The sequence below is a fragment of the Chelonia mydas genome, chromosome 1 (assembly GCF_015237465.2).
Source record: "Chelonia mydas isolate rCheMyd1 chromosome 1, rCheMyd1.pri.v2, whole genome shotgun sequence".
Taxonomy (NCBI): Eukaryota; Metazoa; Chordata; order Testudines; family Cheloniidae; genus Chelonia; species Chelonia mydas.
Window position 1 is genome coordinate 208,013,878 of NC_057849.1, and position 21,481 is coordinate 208,035,358.

Sequence of the window (21,481 nt, forward strand, 5' to 3'; positions counted from 1 at the left end):
GGAAACTGCTTGTGTTTGGTCAGAAATTTATCAAAACAGATACGTTTCCGTAAAACACTTTGTTGCTGACGAATCAGCATTTTCTGACCAAAAAGCCCCCTGCTTCACTGGGAAATCCCAGACCAGCTTTATTCTTAACCCAATCAGTGTGCACTCAGCACAAGCCTGCAAGACTGCAGCCACTGATGGTCACATCTGAAGAAGGAAGCTCCATGACACACTCCTACTACCAATGGATCTGTGGTCCTGCTCCACTCAGGAAGCCCTGACCAGTCTGGGTTCCACAAGAGGAGCAGGGCTTGTTCTCTGCGTTTCTGATACTGCTGATCCCAATGGTAACATTCCAGCTCTAGTGGCATGGCTGCAATTGGACCCGCACAGCTCTGTGGGGTTGAATTTTAAAGGTGTTTTTCCTTTCAAATTTTCTAATAGGTTTATACAATGAGCAGCATTTGAGTCTCTCCATTTATTTGCCTAATAAGGCAGAATCATTTTTCACGCTGATCTGCTCTGTGCTAAGGAGGGTGGTTACATGATGATCCGAGACTGAAGCGAACATGACATCAGAAGCGGACTCGTCACTCATATATGGTCACAGCTGGAGTTTTACAATTGTATTGGATGTTTTGGGTACATAAAGTTTTAGATAAACCCTCTGATAATGGCTAAAAAGGTGAATGTTGTTTCTATTGGTTCCTTCTGGCAGCTGATGCTAGTGTCTGAATCTATATATTTCCCTGCAACTGCTTTGTTGTCACTTGTCAGACACAGAGGAGCCCTGGCAGGGTGTGTAGGTGCAGCCAGGGCACTGTCAGGAGGATGGCAATGAAGGGACATCTCAGTACTCAGCTGCTTTGTGTGCTTCTCCTGTCTCTTCAGGTCACCATGGGTAAGTGCCTGCTATTTCACTTACTGAGTTGGGCAGACTGAACTAGGAAGTTAGTTTCAGTTCCACTAGAAACAGGGTTTTATTCCAGAAGTCAATGAAACAAGGCAAGAATTAAAGTAAATTTGTGTCTCCAATTATCTCCATGCATGATTCTTAGAGAGAGAGGTTATACATGTGCAATAATCAAAGATTATTTGATTGTGAGTACTTTATAAATTATCCCATTCTTGTAGCACTGTGAGCCCAAAGTTCGTTTTAGTGACACTAATGGCTTCAATGCTTAAAAATTCCTGATAAACAAACAAGCCGAAGGAAGAAAAAAAAAGAGGGGGGAGGGTCTCTGTATTGTGAACTCTAGCCTTATGCCCCTGGTCAAGCTCTGTGCCTCTGCATGGAACATGTGAATAATTCCATGTGTACAGTCCATACAATTTAAAATAGTGCTACTGTGCTGTGTGTGTTAAATGTGTTGGGCCAATTTCAGTAGGGTTTGCATGATCCATGTGTTGGGCCATTGAACTGTCCAGTAGCAGCATATGTCTGTGAGTTCCCGCAGTGTGATACACTGCTATTCTGGAGCTGAAGTATAAACCAGTGAAGTTGAAGATGAGAATCAGATTTTAGAAACCTCAAATGCATTGCTAGAGACAAACCGTGGTATCACACCTGGTATGTACAGATCACAGATAACTCTGCAACGTCTCTGTGCCTGGGAGGGTAGGAGCTGGGAATTCTAGAGCAAGGAATTTTCTGGAGCAGCTAATGTGGGTTTTGTATGTGAACTTCCCAAGAAATTAAACAGAATTAGCTGGAGTTTGATCTCATGATAAAAGTGAAATTTTACAAAAGAGAAACAGCAAAGAATTCCACTGGGATTCCTGGGTAACCAGACTGACATGCTATGGGTGATGCTTCATGTGCAACCATGGATCCCTATTCTCCCTGCAGAGTGGAATGACTCCCAGTAGCTTCAATGGGCATAACTCGTACCCTACAGAACGAGAAGGTGGCCATGGATTCCATTCATGAACTATGTATTAATACATGGTCAGAGCATTAATCGAGTCTGGTCATAATTCTGCTTTTCTTGGCTTTAATTTGTCTCTGTGGAACAGGAATATTGTCATCACATGTGTATCTAGTTAAAAGTTCATAATCCAACAAACCATGAGCGTGTGTATGAGTTTGAATAAAATAGTAGCTGAGGACAGCTAAGGAAACAGAAAAACGGAAAGTGATTACTTGCTGGACCTCAAGCAATAGACCTAAATTTCCATCCACAAAACCTTCAGAAAATTTACAAAAATAAAAAACTTCAACAAACCTAAAATAATTTCATGGCCATTTTCATTAGGACAAAAAAATTCTTTTTTGAAAATTGTTGCTCATGTCTCTTCCTGACACTACTGAGCCCATTGTGACTGGAGCAGTCCCAGTGGGGCTGTGTAGTCAGTGGGATGACTCCTGTGAGCAAGAGCTCATCAGTGTTGCACAGTCTGGCCTTAAATAAATATGGGATTCAAGGGGGGAGAGGACACAAATGCGCCCATAGGCGCCAACTTCCCCTCTGCCTGGTGGGTGCTTGACCTTCCCCCCCCCCGGCCCCTACCCCACCTCTTCCTGCCCCTGCACCACCCTCTCCCCACCCCCATTCCACTCCTTCCCCAAAGTCCCCGCCCCACCCCGCCTTTTCCAACCCCAGCCCTGCCCCCTTCTCACCCCATTCCACCCCTTTCCCACTGCCCTGCCTCTTCTCTGCCTCCTCCCCTGACCATGCCACATCCCCGTTCCCTCCCCCACTCAAAAGTCCTAAGCGCCGCCAAACAGTTGTTAGGCGGCAAGGGGCGGGAAGCGCTGGCGGGGAGGGGAAGGAGCGGGGATACGGTGCGCTCAAGGTGGGCGGGGGAAGAAGGAGGTGAGGAGGGGGGAGCTTGGCTGCCAGTGGGTGTGGAGCACCCACTAATTTTTCCCTGTGGGTGCTCCAGCACTGGAGCATCGTCAGCGCCTATGAATGCACCCGGGCCTATGCATGAAGGGATATAAACACAACACGGATAGCTTAAAAATCAACCCATCAGACTATGGGAATTAATGTAAACTCCCTTCCAACAAAGCTCTTTAACACAGATGTAACTTTAAGCACATCAGGTTGTCCACTGTGATTAAGTGCTGTGCATATAAAGAGCACAGTGTGGTATCCAGTGATAACTCCGAGCCACTGTCTGAACTCTAACAGATCAGCACTGCATAAAACTATCAGTGTTCAATTAATCTCGGAGTTGCCCAGATCTGTCGCTTCCACCTGCGGGTCTCCCCTGATATATCAGCAGTGCCACTGTTGCCAGGCTATGGTAAGTCTATTAGTTGTGGTTGTGCCATGTCTAAGGGCTGCGGTTGTTGCCTGTCTGGGTCCCTCTTGGGCAAAATGGCAGACACAGTGCCACTTATCTCCCTCCCTTCTGGGATTTCGAGAAGGTGTTGCCTATTCCTTTTCAATTTGTGTCTCTCTGGGGAGACAACCTCATATGACCATGGGGCTATCTCTTGTAGGGTGAAAAGATGCCCCGATTTTATAGGGACAGTCCCAGTATTCAGGGCTTCGTCTTACATAGGCACCTATTACCCCCCACCCCATCCAGATTTTTCACACTTGCTATCTGGTTAACCCTAATCTCTTGGATCACCAATGTTGTTTGCAACCATTGTTTCCCATTGTAGAGATGCACGGGGGGGGGAAAGCTGGCAACTTTTCCTTGTCAAGTGTGGGGATCTTCACTTATAAACTAGTAGCACAGGAGGGGAAGGTGGTAAAGACCTTGGTGGATTCAGGGAAGTTACCAAACTCTGTTTCAAGGACATTCGTTGAAACATAACAACCCATAAGTTCAACATCCATTATGTGTGTCCATGGAGACACCAAGATATGTCATGTGGTGGAAGTTAAGATCCAAATGGACAAGAGATTCTTATGATGGGGGTATGATGGAAACAACTCCTCATTAGTATTAGGAAAAAATTGGTACCACAGATTTTTTGGGGGGAGGAGGAGGAGCTTTCAGCAGGTAGGGCCAGGGTCACAGGCCCCTGGAAGCTCTTGGATTTTTTTTGAAGTACAAAATGTAAAACTCAGTCCATATCATAAACATTTGTTGTGATTATTTTATATATTTTCTATATTTTAATAACAATTAATATAGTTTCACTACAACAAAATTACCAGCACAGCACAAAGTATTGGTGAACAGTGTCTTAGAGAAGTAAATGGATGGTCCCAGCCCCAGGAGCTTGCACTGCCAATAACCCATGGAGGATGATGCCAGTTCAGGTGTAGTAGTAGAATTTATTGTTTGTATTTTGTATAATTTAAAATAAAAAATAAAGAATATGATAAAAAAGATAACAATGTAGCATGTATTAAATGTATTGTAGTATGATTTGATTATATTTTGTTAGGTATTTTTTTTGAATCACAGAAAGGAATGGCCTAACAGCCATTGGTAGAGATGCATCAGCCAGAATTTCTTTGTGTCTGGACTGATTTCAAGGCAGTAACAGACCTTTGAGGTCACCACTTTGTTGTAGGTTTTACATTTTAAAATAAGTAAAAGAATACCATGATTGTTTTCTTTTGCATTGCAACTTCATATACTAGAGGCCGTTCCCGTGGATGGGGAAACCAGGGGTGACAAGGAGATCGGTTATACCCAGACCTCCAGCAATATGAGACAACCTCCTCCCAGCAATCAAAGGAGGGAGGTGGGCACACGGAAAATAAAGTTCGCCAGATAGCCTGGCGAACACTGATGGAGCATGGGGCAAACCAAGAACAGTGGAACGGAGCCCCTATATTAGAACTAGTCAGGGAAACCATGAGGTTGCAAACCCCACCAAAAGAAGTGGCTAGCCTAACTCCTAGTGGACCACCCTCTTCTTCCTCAGTGCAATGCTTCCCAGACCCATTCCCTTTTTTGGAGCAAGAATAGAGGGGCCCGCTGAACGGGGAATCCCCACCACCAATAGGGGCACAAAGGTAGAGGTCATAGACAAGGTCTCCTGGGATCCCAGGGGACGACCATGTGTGTATGTTCAGCAGCGTAAATATACCCCTACACTAGCTTTAATAGATATAGAAGCCACTGTATCCTTAATCAAAACAACCCAAAAAGCAAAAAAAAAAAAAAATTTAAAACAGGTAGCTTTAAAATCCTTTCAAAGAAAACCTAGTCTCGGGTGGGAATGGACCCAAGTCTCCTTTTCGGTGCAAGGGTTTGAGACTTGAGGGGATTTGATCCAAACTCCCGATATTGTTAATGAAATTATTCTGGGATCCGACTGGTTGTTCAAAACCAATGTGGTAATCAATATGCCTAAAGGTACTCTTTAAAAGTTAGAAGTTCCCCCTCCCCATTAAAAAAAAATCGGGCAAAATATCATATTAACAAAAGGGGAGGGAAAGACCAGTAGCTGCACTTCACTCAACAAGCTGAAAAGTGGTGCTTGAAATTCCACTCAGTATAAACTAAAAAAAAAAAACCCCAAAAAACAGAGTGTGGTAAAATTAATGCTTCTGTAAAATTGTTGGGGAATTTGTGCCTCCCTAAAAAACAATACTCCTACCCGAGAGAGGCAAAGGCCCAATTGGTGCAAACCATCCAAAAATTTAAACAATGGGGGGTCATTCGAAAAACGAATTCACCCTTTAACTCCCCTGTGTGGCCAGTGCTAAAAGCAAACGGCCAATCCTGGCATTTAACAATTAATTATAAAAGAATCAATAAGGGCACCATCCCTATGGCTCCTATTGTGGCTAATATAACACAGATAATACAAAAAGTGAAAGCCACATCTAAATATTTCTCAGTTATTAATTTGGCCAACTGTTTCTTTGTCATACCCCTACATCCGGACTCACAAGATCGGTTTGCCTTTACAATAAAAAGGCAGCAATGGACCTTTTGTCACTTACCCCAGGAATATCACAACAGCCTGGCTATTGCCCATCGGCATGTTGTGAATATGCTAGACCAGTTGAGTCCACAAGAAAGGCCTTTTGTGTTTTCATATGTAAATGACATTTTAATATTTAGGGAAACTAAAGCACAAACTCAAACACTAACGGAAAAAGTTTTGGCACTAATTTTCAAAAATCAAAGGAAGGTAAGGGCACTGGTAAAAATTCTGGCCTCTACCAGCGCCCACTCTTTAAAAGTACTACTAAAAGAATTCAATTTTCTTAAACCACACATTTAAAAATATGCTAAAATAACTCATCCATTATAAAAACTGCTAAAAAACAAAACAAAATAAAAATTAAATAAAGCAAAACTCCGCTTTAACCCTGCTAAAACAAAGGGCTCTCGGAGCTCCAGCCCTGTGTTTCCCTAATGAATCACAGCCTTTTTTTATTCATTTGGTGGCTAATAACATGGCCTTGGCTGCCATACTATTGCAAAATAATAATAAGAAAAAAAAAGCTAGGGCCAATAGCATATAAATCCAAAAAATTACAAAAAGCAAAAATAAATTTTAATCCCTGTGAACGTAAGTGTCTAGCAGCCATCTGGGCAGTACAATCTTTTAAGCCTCTTACAGGAACAGTCCCTATTACTATCCAAAGCACCCACACTCCTCTCAAGTACATTTTATCAGGGAAATTAATAGGAGGTAAAGTCTCAAACACCCAAATGGCTCAATGTCCAGAGGTCACTCTGGAGCAAAAAATTGCCTTAGTAAAGGCACCCCCACTAAAAGAATGAAATACTGTGGGCCAAAAAAAGCACATTTGGTTTACTAATAAAAGTGCAATGGTAGTAAAAAAAAAGTGTGTAAAATACGCTGCCATTAACTTAAAAAAAAAAGTCATTCAAAAACATTTAGACCATGAATCGGCTCAGCATGCCAAGCTCCAGGCAATTTATCAGGTTTTAAAGCAATATAAAAATTCCCCACAGCCCGTTTATATTTATGCTAACAGTAATTTTTGTGTGAAGGAAATACAGTTTTAAATACATGATTGGTATAAAAACAGGTAAAAAGCAGCAAATAAAAAAAGCTGCATATACAAAAAAACCCCAAAACATTTACCGGGGGTAACAAAACCCCTTAAAGAGTTAATGGTGCAACGTGTAAAGGCATACAGTAAAAAAATGGGTATAAAAGCCACCTGGAATAATCATAGAATCATAGAATATCAGGGTTGGAAGGGACCCCAGAAGGTCATCTAGTCCAACCCCCTGCTCGAAGTATATATATAGAATCGAGTATATACAATAGCCCAACAGCATAACATAGCAGCTGTAACCAAAAAAAGTCTGTGCTAACACATCAAAGCCAACAAATAGCACTACAGACAGCCCTATCCAAGTTCCAAAAAAAATAAAAAAACATAAGTTACTTAATGTAGCCCATCAGTTTATGCATAAAAAAGTAAAAAAAAAAAAAACTTTTAAAAGGCTTGAGCAAATAGCAAAATGAAAGTGTATAAAAAAAAAGTCAAAACGTCGGTGTGAAATTGTGTGCGGTGCGCTTAGGACAATGCTCGTCCTCAGCACTAGCAACCCATAATGCACCATCAAAGGCTTGGGCCGTAGCACAGGGTTCAAATTAATTTTATTAATAAATTGCCAAAAAGTAAAAAAAAATTCCAGTATTTATTGGTAATAATTAATTCCTTTGCAGGATGGGTAAAAGCATTTCCTACTAAAAATAATAATACCAGGGTAATGGCCAAAAAGTTTTTTAATAAAGTAGCATATAAATATAGCACCCCCAAAATAATAGATTCTAACAATGGGGGAGCCTTTGTAAAAAAAAATCTTTACAACAATAATACAAGCCTTGGGAATTAAACAAAAGCTCCATACTGGCCTCAGTCCTCAGGCCAAGTAAAGAGCATGAACCACACTATTAATAAAGCGCTCCAAAAAATAGTAAATGACACACAAAAAGACTGGTCAAATAAACTGCCTCTCATTTTGGCTGCCATCTGCAGCAGTAATAAACTAAAAACAAATATTCAACGCTTCCAAATTCTGTTTGGACATCCAATATGCCTAATAATTAATCCGAGTTACCTGGTACAAAATTTTTTAAAAAAGCTCTAATATAACCTATAACGTAATTATTTTCAATAGCTCAAACAGCTACAAAAAAATAAAACCACTCTCCAATATAGTGTTAATCAAGCCATCAAACACATAAACAACAAAATTCAAAAGCAAAGGCCCACAAAGGCAGCCTTATAAAAAACAAAGAAAGCAGGTCATGTACCTTAAAATAAAAAAAAGGGGTCACTCACTAAAATAAAAATAAATAGGCCCTTACTCCATAGTAAACTGCCTTAGCCCATTGGTATACCGCATTAAAAAAAATAAAAAACTGAAATGGGTACATGTTTCACAAATTAAATTGTTTACATAAATAATAATGTTTAAATTCTTTGAAAAAATTTTTCCCAAAACCTAAGCACAAAGCTGCACAATTTTAATCCACGAAAAATAAAACTCCAGTGTAAGGTGTGGCTTTACCTGCTTCTAAAAACTTTTAGTGCTCAATTAATTTAAAGCAATCATAAAAAAAATGCAGCCCTCTTTATAAGCCAATATTTAAAAAATAATTCACTCCCCACCAACCAATCATAAATTCCTACCCGTAATCCAGTAATCCTCAAAAAAATGTTATAATAAAAATACTAGCCAACTCTTAAAATCCTTTAAAAAATACCAAAATGTATGCCTAAAAAAAAGAGTAAAACTTAAGGTTCACCTTATAAACACCACAAACATACCAAACCACTGAAAAATAGGGGTTAAAATAAAGGGTCCCTATAAAAATATCACCTAAAGTTCCAGTTACCCACAATTATCATACCAATAAAATAAGCCTGTTAAAACAAAAACAATACTAACAGCTATTTTGGGATACGGTCCAATACCCCGTAATAAATTAAAACTATGGTCCCCAAACACATGCACCAAAACCTAAACCAAAAGCTATGCATTCAAAAAAGTACCCCAATTAAAATAAAAAAAAATTGTTTGTAACTCAAAGTAATCCAGTAAAAGTCTTGTTAAATCTACTATTAGTAAAAATAAAAATTGGTATAAATTAAACTCAGTTCAACGTGTATAAATTAAAACCCAAATGTTCCCCCTACTCCCTTCCTATTATAACAGTCTAAATAAAAACACATCAACACTCCAATAGCCAAACAAAACAAAATGTAATAAACACCATATTTTAAAAAGTTACATTTAAATAAAAAATTATAAATACTATAAACCTAAAAGTAATTAAAAATAAATTAAGCTTCTTGTCACAACCTCAAAATAGTCTCATTCACTAGCAAGCAAATAATACTGTCAATTTAGTACAAATACATTGAAAAACCCTAAAATAACATAAAATATGTGGCAGTGGCTAAACACCACCTCCTAGCTGCTATATAAACAACAAATAAAATAAAAAAATAAAACTGCCTTAGCCATAAAATGTACCAAAATGCAAATTCTGAATTTAGCATCACTAAAACATAAAATGTTTTAAATACTATCTAAAAATGTTCGGGTATTAACGCATCTTTTAAAACAACGGAAGATTTCCTTATTTAACACCTACAAATATAAATACATGCAATATGTTTCCAGCACAGTTAAGCCTAATTTGTTATAAAATAAAATTATTATTAAAATTGCTCACCAACAATCTATAAAAACAAAAATATAAAAAATAAGCCCGCTCCCAAAATTGACCATAAAATCCTTTTAGCTACCCCGGGTTATGGGTCAATAAGCTAAAAAATAAATACATTATTAAACACCCTAGGGTATACAAAATGAAGCCCTCAGAAATGAATGTGCTTATCCCTTCCTATCACCACAAAACCATGCAGCAAAAACACATAATTTAAAACGTGTATAAAACAAACTAAAAAATGTAACACGTGTTTTGTACAACAAACAATGTGTATGTTACATCATAAAAAACAATATTTAAAAGAAATGCAAATACTAGCCAACCCCCAGTAAATAAATGTAAATATAGTGCCCGTGTATTATATACTAGCAATCACATGTACTATTTACCAAAAAGAAAAAAGCACAAAGCACTATAACCACCACCCCGGTTAATTTCTCTGTTACCCTTGGCCTAAATTGGCACAATCTAACTAATCACTTGTTGTCAAAAACAAAGGTGACTCAGTTTTTACAACAAACACAAAAAAATATAACGAAGAGTGTCATTCATATATTACATGCAAATACAAACATGCTAAAAATTGCTAAATCTAAAAAAAACCCTTCGTTTTTACAAGGTGGTCCACAACCTCTAAAAGCATATTGTCTATTATGTTTCACCCATTACTATTTGTATTAATATTGTCCTGTGTTTGCTTGCTAAAAATGTGTTATATATGCTGTTAAATAAAAAAAAAAGTTTATTAAATTACAACCCACAAGCCCAAATTGTCTCTCAGTACATATATATATAAAACAGTATATAAAACAATTGTATAAAATATGACCCACTCAAGAATTGTTCTTGAGGGGTCAAAAGGGGATATGTAGTAGTAGAATTTATTGTTTGTATTTTGTATAATTTAAAATAAAAAATAAAGAATAATAAGATAATAATGTAGCATGTATTAAATGTATTGAAGTATGATTTGACCATATCCTGCCAGCCACCCTTTTTGAATAGCAGAAAGGAATGGCCTAACAGTCATTGGTAGATATACATCAGCCAGAATTTCTTTGTGTCTAAACTAATTTCAAGGCAGTCACAGACCTTTAAGGTCAGTACTTTGTTGTAGATTTAACATTTTAAAATAAGTAAAAAAAATGCCATAATTGTTTTCTTTTGCATTGCAACTTAATGTTCCTGTTCAAAATGTTCTACATAAATTAATTCTATTTTATGTATAAATAAAAATATATATATTAAAATATAAATATAAAAGCCATTGCTAAACCAAATATGCTAAAAAAACAAACACAAAAGCACCAAAAAGCTACATCACACCTCTATTAAAATATATATAAAAAAGCAAAATAACAACTCTAAAAATAAATCAAACACCTATCAATAAAAACAAAATAGCTATAATCAAAACCAGCATAAAATAACTCCCTAAAAAACTTAATAAAAAAATAAAAAATAAAAAAAACGTAAAAAAGCAAACACTCATCAAACATTAATTAATTACAACATAACAATGCAAAACTCATTAATCCCAATAAAAAAATCACTATATAAACAAAATACCTTGCCATAAAACTTTGGGTTCGTCCTACCAAAACTTCCCCAAAGCATCATATCACAAACAACAAAACCCAGCTCCTCCCTACCCGTAATCAACCTAGCTAGCCACTAAATTAATCCAAACTCTAAACTAATAACTATATTATCAACTAGCGAAACAATGTATGTATGTATATAGTATAATTAAATACATATAACATACATAATTGTTATATCTTCAATAAATGCAGCTTATTGCCTTTTCCCCTAAAAAAAATCCCATGTGCTTCTTATAAGCATAACAGGGTGTTGATGCTAAAGGGAGCAGAAGTAGGGTTTGAATTACTGGCAAAAGCAGATCTTCTAACACCCGTGCCCAGTGCAGTGGCCTGAGTCCCACACGAGGGGGAGTGGGAGAAGCAGGCACTTAGAGAAAGAATGCATGCAGCGTGGGTTTCATAATAGGCACCTAACTCCCATGAACTCAAGTAAACACTGTCTGGCTAGCAGGGCTGGCCTTTGACTCTTGTGAAGCCCCCGGCTATGGGGACCCGCCAAACCCACCCCGCCTAACTTGAGATAACCCAGAAATGAAAAAGGTAATATCCGCATTTATGTTAAAAGCCAAGTTTCTGGCCTGGAAAGAATGAACTTACAGCTAGGGCTGGGTGCTTATCCCTGTTATCTCCTACACATCAAAGGGTATTCATAGTCCACCAGTGTAGGCACGCTGTGCTGAGACCAAGTCCTGCAGTTGAGACCATGTGTTTGGGGAAGGGATTTTAGGGTTTTCCCTCTCTGTCCCCCACTCAGCCCAGCTCTTCTCCCTCTCTGCCCCCCATCCAGCCCTGCTCCTCTCCCTCTCTGTCCCCCATCCAGCCCTGCTCCTCTCCCTCTCTGTCCCCCATCCAGTCCTGCTACACCGTTTCTTTATCTGTCATCCAACCCTGCGTTCCCCACCCCCAGGTTTGTAGGGAGGGTGTTGCCATTTCAGCCTGGCTTGGGCAACCAGTGGCAGTGGCAGCTCATTCTCCTCCTCCCACTCTCCCTTCCCCTGCACCACATCTCCCTGCCAGCTGGTGTGCTGGGTTCTCATTTCAGTGTTGCTGCCAGTGGTAGGGACCAGCCTTCTGTAACCTTCTCAATGCGCCTCTGCTCCCCACCTCCCTGTCCCAGACTAGACCATGAACAGCCTCCCCACGGACAAGGAGAGCACCCTAGCTTGAGTTGGTATGAAGCATATGGGGGAGAGGGGGAACTGGCCCCTGATCCAAATGGAGCCCCTGGAAAAATATTCCTAATTTTGTTAACGTCTTGGTAACTTCATTAAAAGAGCCCAGTATTATGACTTTTACCACTTGAAGTCAGGCATGATTGGGAAAAGCTTTCTCATAGGATCTGTTTCCATTTTCCTCAGATATTTTTGCTGGGGGAAGGGAGGAAGATCCACTTTGCCAGGGGAAAGAGGAAGAGCACTATGGGTATGTCTGCACTGCAGTTTAAGCCCGTGCTTCAGCCCAGGCTCAAGCCCAAACCCCCGTCTGTCTACACACAAATGTTTTGGACTCAGTCTCAGACCCAGGATCCTAGGACCCCACACAGGTGGAGAGTCCAAGCCCAAGTCCAGCCAGGACCCAGAATTCAAGCCTTATCATTTTGTCGTGTGGACACACCCATGCCAGATCCACCAATGCTCTTTCACAATCTCATGTGCCGTTGTCCTTTGTCCTCTCTGTCCCACGAGATGCCAGTCAACTCCCAGGAAATGAAAGTAACCCTCCTTGTTCAAGTACAACTTGGCTTTTAACCCTTCCATTTTATTCTGACCACTGAGCTGGAAACACGATAAACCTTCTCCTGCATTTGCAACAGCCACCAACCAGAAGAAATCCTTTGCCAAGCATGCTACTTCATGGTTTCAGGAGCACAGCCTAATTCTGGTGAATCTCTGGTGTGAGGTGAGCAAAGCATTTGATTTTAGTAAGAGTACGAGGAATGACTAGGCCTACCAGCAAATAGCAAAGAAGTTGATGGCATTGGAAATTTACTGACCGGTGACTAGTGCAGGGAGCATATTAAAGTAGCTCAGGACTGACTACTGCAAAGCCAGGGATCAGAACCACACCTCTGGGAACTTGCCCATCATGCCCGTTTTAGGATGACTTTGACCAGGTGCTGGGCACTGTGCCTAGTTCAGAGCCAACAGCTGTGCACAATGACCTGGATATCTGGGATGGAGAACTGCTGGCCCCACAGCACCAGAGCCAGCAGCTGGTGCTGGATGAAGCCACCAAATTGACTCTGGTGGTGAAACAGGTCCCCAAGGTGGCTTTTGCTGCAGGAGCAGCTGCTGCATAACCTGGGGCTATACTTTCTGGAGCTTTTTCTATGCCTCCTGGAGGACTGGTCCACCATAGAACCAGCAGAAGAAACTAAAGAGGCAGAAGTCGCCCCAGAGCAGGATAAGTTTCTGGTTCCATTTTTGTGTTTATTAATATAGCTATGAGAGGGATTTCTGATTAATGAACTAATGCAAAAGTTATTACAAGTCAACAGGATGTTGCGTTAGCATCAACATTGTTGGTGCCTTCCCACAGCTTCCAATGCAACTTGTTATGACTGCATGCAAATACTCAGCAATCCATCAGTATCCCCCCATCCCTCCTACTATGTGGAATTCAAAATGGAGACTGGGATGTGCAAACAGTGAAACAAGCCTCCTAAAGTGAAGTTTTACTGGAAAAGCATACATATTTGCTAAGACGTGCCAGCCTGTTAAAAATAAGATCCTTATTTTGTGTTCCCGCTTTGTACCAACCCAACATTGTAATGAGCCATCTGCAAAGAGTGAACTGTGGGAGGCGTTGAAATGTAGTCCATTTACAACAGTAGTCCATTTCAGTTAAGCGTAGTCTGTGTGATCCATTTGTCTGAAGTACATCTGGGGGTTTGAATGCAGTCCAGAATTGTGCCAGAGGAGGCACGGGGATGAATGGGGATGCTGGTGGGGTTCTGTGTGTTTGCATGTAGTCATAAGAGGTTGTATCGAAAGCCATGGGGTGACACCAACCGTGTGGATGCCAATGCAGATCCTGTTGATTCCCTAATGAATGTTGACCCAATCCCAGGTGCTGATAGTTACAAACTTTTTCCATAACAGGAACTTCAGATAGGTAAGTCACAGTTTGGGAAAGGACATATTTTTCAGGCCACAGGGGTAGCTGACCTGCCAACACCTCTCCTAGATGTACTGTTCACTCACCATACATTTGATTACTTCAGTGTCACACACTGCTGTCTTCCCACCAGCAGCTTGGAATAAATCTCTTTTTTCCACTCTGGAAACACAAGAAATGTCATGCCCTCCAAAATGTGGAATGCCTGAAATGACAGAGTCTTATGTAGAAAGCCACAGCAACCACCTTCCCCCAAAGCCCAAACTGGTCTTCAATTTTTTGAAAAAAGTGGTTGTGATTTTTCACTTGCCATATTCTGTGCATGTAATTAACCTGTTCAATCACAGGTCCAAGGAGCTTCTTTGGTCTGAAGTGTCTCTCTAACAATATACTGAAGTACAGTGCTATAAAGTAACATTTTATGTCCTTGAAATTCCAAAAGGAATTTTTCTCTGCTCATGTGCTGAGACATTTCAGCAATGAACACCTGTGCCTTCTCTACTTCCATGCCCATCTGCCTCGACAGCTCATCCACACTCCAATAGAAGCCTGGGTCACCATAGTGCTGCAGACCGGTCCAAGAGGAAGTGTGTCCATGATGAACTTATGGTTGACGTTCTGGACAGGGCCAACAAGCAGGTCCAGTACCAAAGAGAAAGGGACTTGCAGCAATTGCAAAGGCAAGATGAGAGGCAAGTGGAAAGGCTCAGGCTGGCTGCACAGCTTGAGGACAAGATTTCAGTGTGGGAGCAGACACTAGCTTTGCAGTTCCTGGAAGAGGAATGGCATCTGAGGGAGGAAGATAGCGGACAGTACTCTTTGAGTGACTGTTTTTGCTAATGGCTGCCAGCCTGCAGGCTCCTGATGAGTCCACCCCACAGTGTGAGTCCCCTGCTCAGTACAATGTGCTGCAGATCAGGAACAGTTTGGACAATTCCATGTCTGGGTGGGCCATGCAATCGGGCCCTAACAATAGATGTACAGGCCAAATGTTCCCCATGCAGTCCCCCAAACTGAACCCCTCCCTGTGGATGCCTTCTCCCCACTGCCCAAGCACCCAGTGTGCAGGAAACATGTAAGGAACGGAGAACAAAACAGGGACCAGGGGACTTGCCACAGTAAGGAGCTTTCTGTCTTGGAAATTGTTTCACTTTTTGCCCTTGTTCATGCACCTTGTCCCTGGTTTGGTTTTGCTGTTTCTGGTTTGGTGTGCTAATGGCAGCTGGCCCGCCCGGCAATAGTTTAATACTGTGCTTTTCTAATAAATGTTCAAAACCAAAGATTTTTATTTTATAAAGAAATCATACTACCAGACTGCATCACATCATATAATGTGTATTTCAAATAATAAAAATAAACACATAAGGGACAACTGTGAAGTTGCATAGAAACACTATTTATTTCTCAGTACAGACATCTACATTCACAGTTCACCTCCCCCCACCCACAATTCCAGTTTCCTAAGTGGTCATCTCATTCATAAGGCACAATTCATGGGAATCAATCCTCCTCCCCCTTACCTAATGTACAGGAAGCATTGCACAAGCACATTCATAAAGCTACTGTTCTCCCTCTTCCACTGGCCCTTGCAAATCCATGGTATGAGAGCACAGGGCATCCCTAATTTCTGTTGCCTGGGTGCATCCAGCTCCAGCTGCAGTAGCTGCACTTCCTGGCTGGGAGTACTGGCTCAGCAGGATGTGTTGGTGGGCTGCTCAAACTACCTGTGATGCACAGAAATGGACAATCAAGTTATCTCACAGTGCATTGTGACGGGGTGTACACCCGGAGTGAAGCCTGGAAGCTGTTGGAACCACTGTGCCCCCAAATCATTCAGCTGGATTGGCCTCCCACATTGCTCTGCTGGTGACCCACAGCCAGCCCCTCCAGGCCCTGTTATCACCCAACATGACAGCAGGTGGCACCACACACCCAACTGAGTCACCTGAGTGCTTTACTTAAGCCACTCATGACTAACAATGGAGGCACTAGCCAATTTCACAGCCCCCCAGCTTTGCACCCCAACTGGAGTATAAATCCAGAATTATACTGTCTTGCACTGCACAGGGATCTGTATGGTGCAAGCTCATTAATTGGTCTGCTCCCCCCCTCAATGTGGGGAAGATATGCACAAGCCTTTGTTAACAGAGCTAAGATTCCCTAACACTTCCCTCAAAAACACACTGGTTAAGATAAAACATAAAACAGGTTTATTAACTACAGAAAGATAAATTTTAAGTGATTATAAGTGATAACAAACAGATCAAGGCAAGTTATCTAGAAAATCAAACAAAATCCAATATAAGATTTATACAAATTAGATAGGATTTGAATCAGCAGGATTACAGATTCTTGAGGCACAGGCTGCATCTGCTTTGCAGTCTGGGTTCTCTTCCCCTATTCAAAGTCCTTTTTCTTCCAGAGGTTCTTCCAGGTGTTGAGTTGTGGAGAAATGAAGACAAGTGATGATGTCACTATCCATCTTTTATAGTTTCTTCCAGATTGCTGGAAAGTCTGTGTATGTGATGTGGGGGTCCACCCCCATTGGCCAAACATTCTCCTTGGTCTCTGTGCTCCTTCCGAGGAGGCTTCCTTATACAGAGTTCCTGAACTAGTGGATTCTTCCCTGGATGGGTGTTGATGACAGCAATTAACACTGTCTGGCTACTCTATTGTTGTACCTGAAAGGCTGGTTTTGGGTGTTTCCAGTCACACATCACACTTTAGTAATTCACACATAGCAAGATTTCATAACTTCACATATGATGATAGCACATACAATCCACTGAGATATTAATGTTTAGCAGATCAAGACTTCTAGAATGATACCTCACAAAGCATACTTTGTACAAAACGCATCGTAATTACATCGCCATGGCAAATATATGGGGCTTTGGGGTGCAGAATGTCACATGCATCACACATAAAGGGCTAGAATGGCCACATTTCAGAAGGGCGCTAGGAAATCTGGGATATTGTTAGTTTGATTCAGGACTGTGTGCTGCAATACAGATGCTGGAGCCCCAGGTTGGGCCCCAGGTTTAAATATTCTCAGCCAGGGGTCAGTAATCAATGTAGATGCTCAAGACGTGGGTTCTCATACCCAAGGTTTGCTGACTCCAATTCCGCTAACCCTGGGCTTACATTACAGTGTACACATGTTAAGTGGCTAAGGGCCACTGGCATCCATACAGCAATGTGAAAGAAACTATGGATATTGCTAAATATAAAAAGAAGACAGTATCATCAGACTTTCTATAAAAGGCTGTGTGAGGAGGATCTTGGTCAAACTAAGGTCCTCTGCTGTACTGAATAGTATTTTATATAGGATATGTGAGATCCTAAGACCAGAAAATGGGTGAAATAGCTGGTAATCCCCAACATTTTTGGCTGGCAGTCAAAGGTAGCTCATCAAGTTCCTTTAGCAGGCCTTACAGGGAGGGACAAGATATTGGCCAAAATTCTGCAAAGATTTTTCTGGCTGAATATTTATTAAGAAGGAGCTGAATGGTGTTAATCCTGCCCAGAATGTCAGATAGTGGACCAGAAACAATAAAAAAGAGACAGCTGATTTCAATTCTTATTGTAGGTACACAATTTGAAAGGATTGCAATGACTCCATTAGAACAGAGTTACCAAATGAATCAGGTTTGCATCCAATGAAGTGAGCTGTAGCTCATGAAAGCTTATGCTCAAATAAATTGGTTAGTCTCTAAGGTGCCACAAGTACTCCTTTTCTTTTTGCAAATGAATCAATACATTTTAATTATTTGTGACTGTATGACTCAATATCCAGAGGCAGTCCCTTTACAGTGCTACTGCCATGAGAATTGCAGAGGAAGTGATGATACTCTTTAGTAAGGTGGACATCCATAGAATGTTCCTGACGGATTAGGGAACTAATTTCCAAGCATCCCTTTTACCATCTCTTAGGCATTAAAGCCATCTGAACTAGCCCTTATCCAAATGATCCCTAATCCACTGGTGGATGGGCTAGTGGAAAGGATGAATCAATCCCTGAAATGAACATTAAAAATCTATGCACAGTCCGTACCCAGACAGTGGGACTTTATCTTTCATTTGCTTATTAAAAAGCCACACAGGCTTCAATGTAATTCTCTCCATTCAAGTTGTATGACTGACAGCCTAGTGATCCATAGACATGATCAAAGAAAGTTTGCAGGGATGAACCACTGACTTTTCCAATATTATTGATTACATTATAAATCTGAAGGACAACTTGCAGAGGTCTCCCACATAGCTGAAGAAAATCTAAAAGAGCAGGCACAAACAAGATGATATAATAAACTAGTTCAGGAATGGCAGCTTAGGGTGGGAAGTAAAGTTCTGTTATTGTTACCCACCACTACGAAAGATAAGCTGCTAGCTAAATGGCACGTTCTGTTTGTAGTATCAAGGTAGGTAGGGGTGACATATTGTGAAATCAAATTATCTGATGAAAAGAGAAAAAACTTTCATATAAATATACTAAGACCCTGGATTGAAAGGAAAACAAGGAATTTAGCATTGACCATGCCCCCAGAATTAGGTAATAATGTATCAGAGGAGGCATATGCCAGAAAGTCATTTTCGTTGCCCTCCACTGGAGTCTCTCCAATTTGTCCACATCCCACTACAGAAGGGATGTGGACAAATTGGAGAGAATCCAGCGGAGGGCAATGAAAATGATTAGGGAGCTGGGGCACATGACTTACTGGGAGAGGCTGAGGAAACTGGGCTTATTTAGTCTGCAGAAGAGAAGCGTGCGGGGGGGATTTGATAGCAGCCTTCAACTACCTGAAGAGGGGTTTGTAATGATGCTGGTTCTGGCGGGATAAATTGGCGGGATAAATTCAGGATAAATTGCTTAAAGCAGGGCAGTTATAGCCCAAGGCTGGGGTTTCTATGCACACCAAGGCAAACCAAACCAGCCAGACAGAGAGGACTTTGGTTTTACCCCACTGGCTAACCACAAGTCACACAAGCAATTCCCTTAGACACTCCAGTTTCCCAGTATCATCACCAGTGCCACTCGTTATGGGGACAAATGGTTATGATAACCAGTACCCCAGTAAAAGAAAAGGTGTCTCAATCCCAAAGGACCAAGCCCCAGACCCAGGTCAATATACAAATCCGATCTTACCCGCAAATCACGCTGTCGCCAATCCTTTAGAATCTAAAAGTTTATTCATAAAAGGAAAAAGATATAGATGAGAGCTAGAATTGGTTAAATGGAATCAATTACATACAGTAATGGCAAAGTTCTTGGCTCAGGCTTGCAGCAGTGATGGAATAAACTGCAGGTTCAAATCAAGTCTCTGGAGAACATCCACAGCTGGGACGGGTCATTCAGTCCTTTGTTCAATGCTTCAGTGTAGCAAAGTTCCTCCAGAGGTATGAAGCAGGATTGAAGACAAGATGGAAGAGCTGCAGCAGCGTTTTATATTTTCTTGCCATGTGATCTTTCTTTCTTTGTTCCAGAGACAAGCTGTCCATCACATGGCATGGAAAAACCTCAGAGTTCTCTCCATAGGCAGGTCCCTTCATACCTTGCTGAGTCGCAAGGCATGTCTGCCTTCTCTCAGTGGGTCAATTGTATAGCTGATGGTCCTTAATGGGCCATCAAGCAGGCTAGGCAGAACTGACACCAACTTGTCTGGGGTGTCACCCAGAAGCATAGCATAAGTTTGAAATACAGACAGTATATAGCCAATATTTATATCTTTAAATACAAAAATGATACATGCAAACAGATAGCATAATCATAACCAGCAAACCATAATCTCATCTTAGACACCTTATTTGACCCCCTTTATACAAGATTTGGTGCCACTACAGGACCTTGGTTGCAACCATGTTGTATATGGTTCCAGTTCAAGTCAATAACGTGACAGGATTCCAAAGAGGATGGAGCTAGGCTGTTCTCAGTGGTGGCAGAACAAGAAGCATTGGTCTCAAGTTGCAGTGGGGGAGGTCTAGGTTGGATATTAGGAAACACTATTTCACTAGGAGGGTGCTGAAGCACTGGAATAGAAGGTGGTAGAATCTCCACCCTTAGAGGTTTTTAAGGTCAGAGCTTGACAAAGCCCTGGCTGGGATGATTTAGTTGGGGATTGGTCCTGCTTTGAGCAGGGGGTTGGACTAGATGACCTCCTGAGGTCCCTTCCAACCCTGATATTCTATGATTCTATGAAAGAAAGGTATATGAATGCAGAAGATTATCCAAAGGGGCAGAAGAGTAACAGCTGAACAACATGTGGATTTGAGCCATATCAATAAGTTCTGGCATGTAAATGCTAAAATACTATTCATTTGGATCTACCAGTACATCATTAACTAACCACCTTCCACTAACCTAGTTAAACACAATGAGGGATAAGAACGTGCATTACTAGATGGTATTTAGCCCTACAATTATATCAGTTTGAGATAAAACATAAAGTCTATGGAGAGATGCAAATAGAAACAGTAATTCCCCCTAGGAAGGGAGGGGTATGTGACAAAGTGGTCTGGTGCTTTAGCATTATTAGGGGAGGTTTCATTAGTCTATAAAACTCATATTGCGTGTAGGATGGTTAAATTAGTGAATGTGATACAAATAGAGTAAGAAAGATCACGTTGTTTGTTTTTTCTTTCTTCCCTTTGCTCGACTGCAACATTTTTCTGTTCAAATTCCTTTCTCACTTTCTTTTGGAAATCAAATGAGCACTAGGGAGTGATGACATGTGGGAATCAGTTGGGTTGCCTTAACAATTGGCTAGAAAAGACAGGGGCTAATTACACTGGTTTAATCCTGAATGATTAGGTGGGGCTTGTTGAGGAAAGCAGAGTCTGAGGCCTATCAGGATAAGAGAAGGGCCAGACAAAAACAGCTCTCCTGAGTCTGCATGGGGGCAATTCAAATGCTGGAAGTTGTTGGCCTCCAGAATCTGAATGCTGGATCAGTTAAGCTTCAGATTCAGGGGCTACATCTCAGAGGACTGCAGGCTGAAACATGTGGTCTTGGGAAACCTGAATTTTGACTTCGGGTTTTGTGTTTGAAATATTTTTCTGCATATTCTTTCCTAGCCCAGGGTAGGGCAAATAAGAGATAACAAATTTTCCCTCGGAGAAAGCACCTGTGACTTTTGTCGTATGAAAGCCAAACCCATCATCTGAGTTATAGAGTTTAGAACCA

The 21,481-nt window shown here is 41.0% G+C and overlaps 1 protein-coding gene across 3 annotated transcripts in view; it reads left to right on the forward strand.

The window, feature by feature from the left end:
* Positions 1–762: 762 nt before the first annotated feature.
* LOC102933139 (antigen WC1.1) overlaps positions 763–21,481 on the forward strand; it is a 64,098-nt gene continuing 43,379 nt past the window's right edge. For 2 of the 3 annotated variants that reach the window (XM_043544357.1, XM_043544412.1), the window contains exon 1: positions 773–889. In XM_043544357.1, the coding sequence (XP_043400292.1) occupies positions 820–889 (70 nt within the window). In that variant the 5' untranslated portion in view covers positions 773–819. Of the gene's footprint in view, positions 890–21,481 lie in introns of all 3 variants that reach the window. The other variant, XM_037911434.2, reaches the window with a different exon arrangement.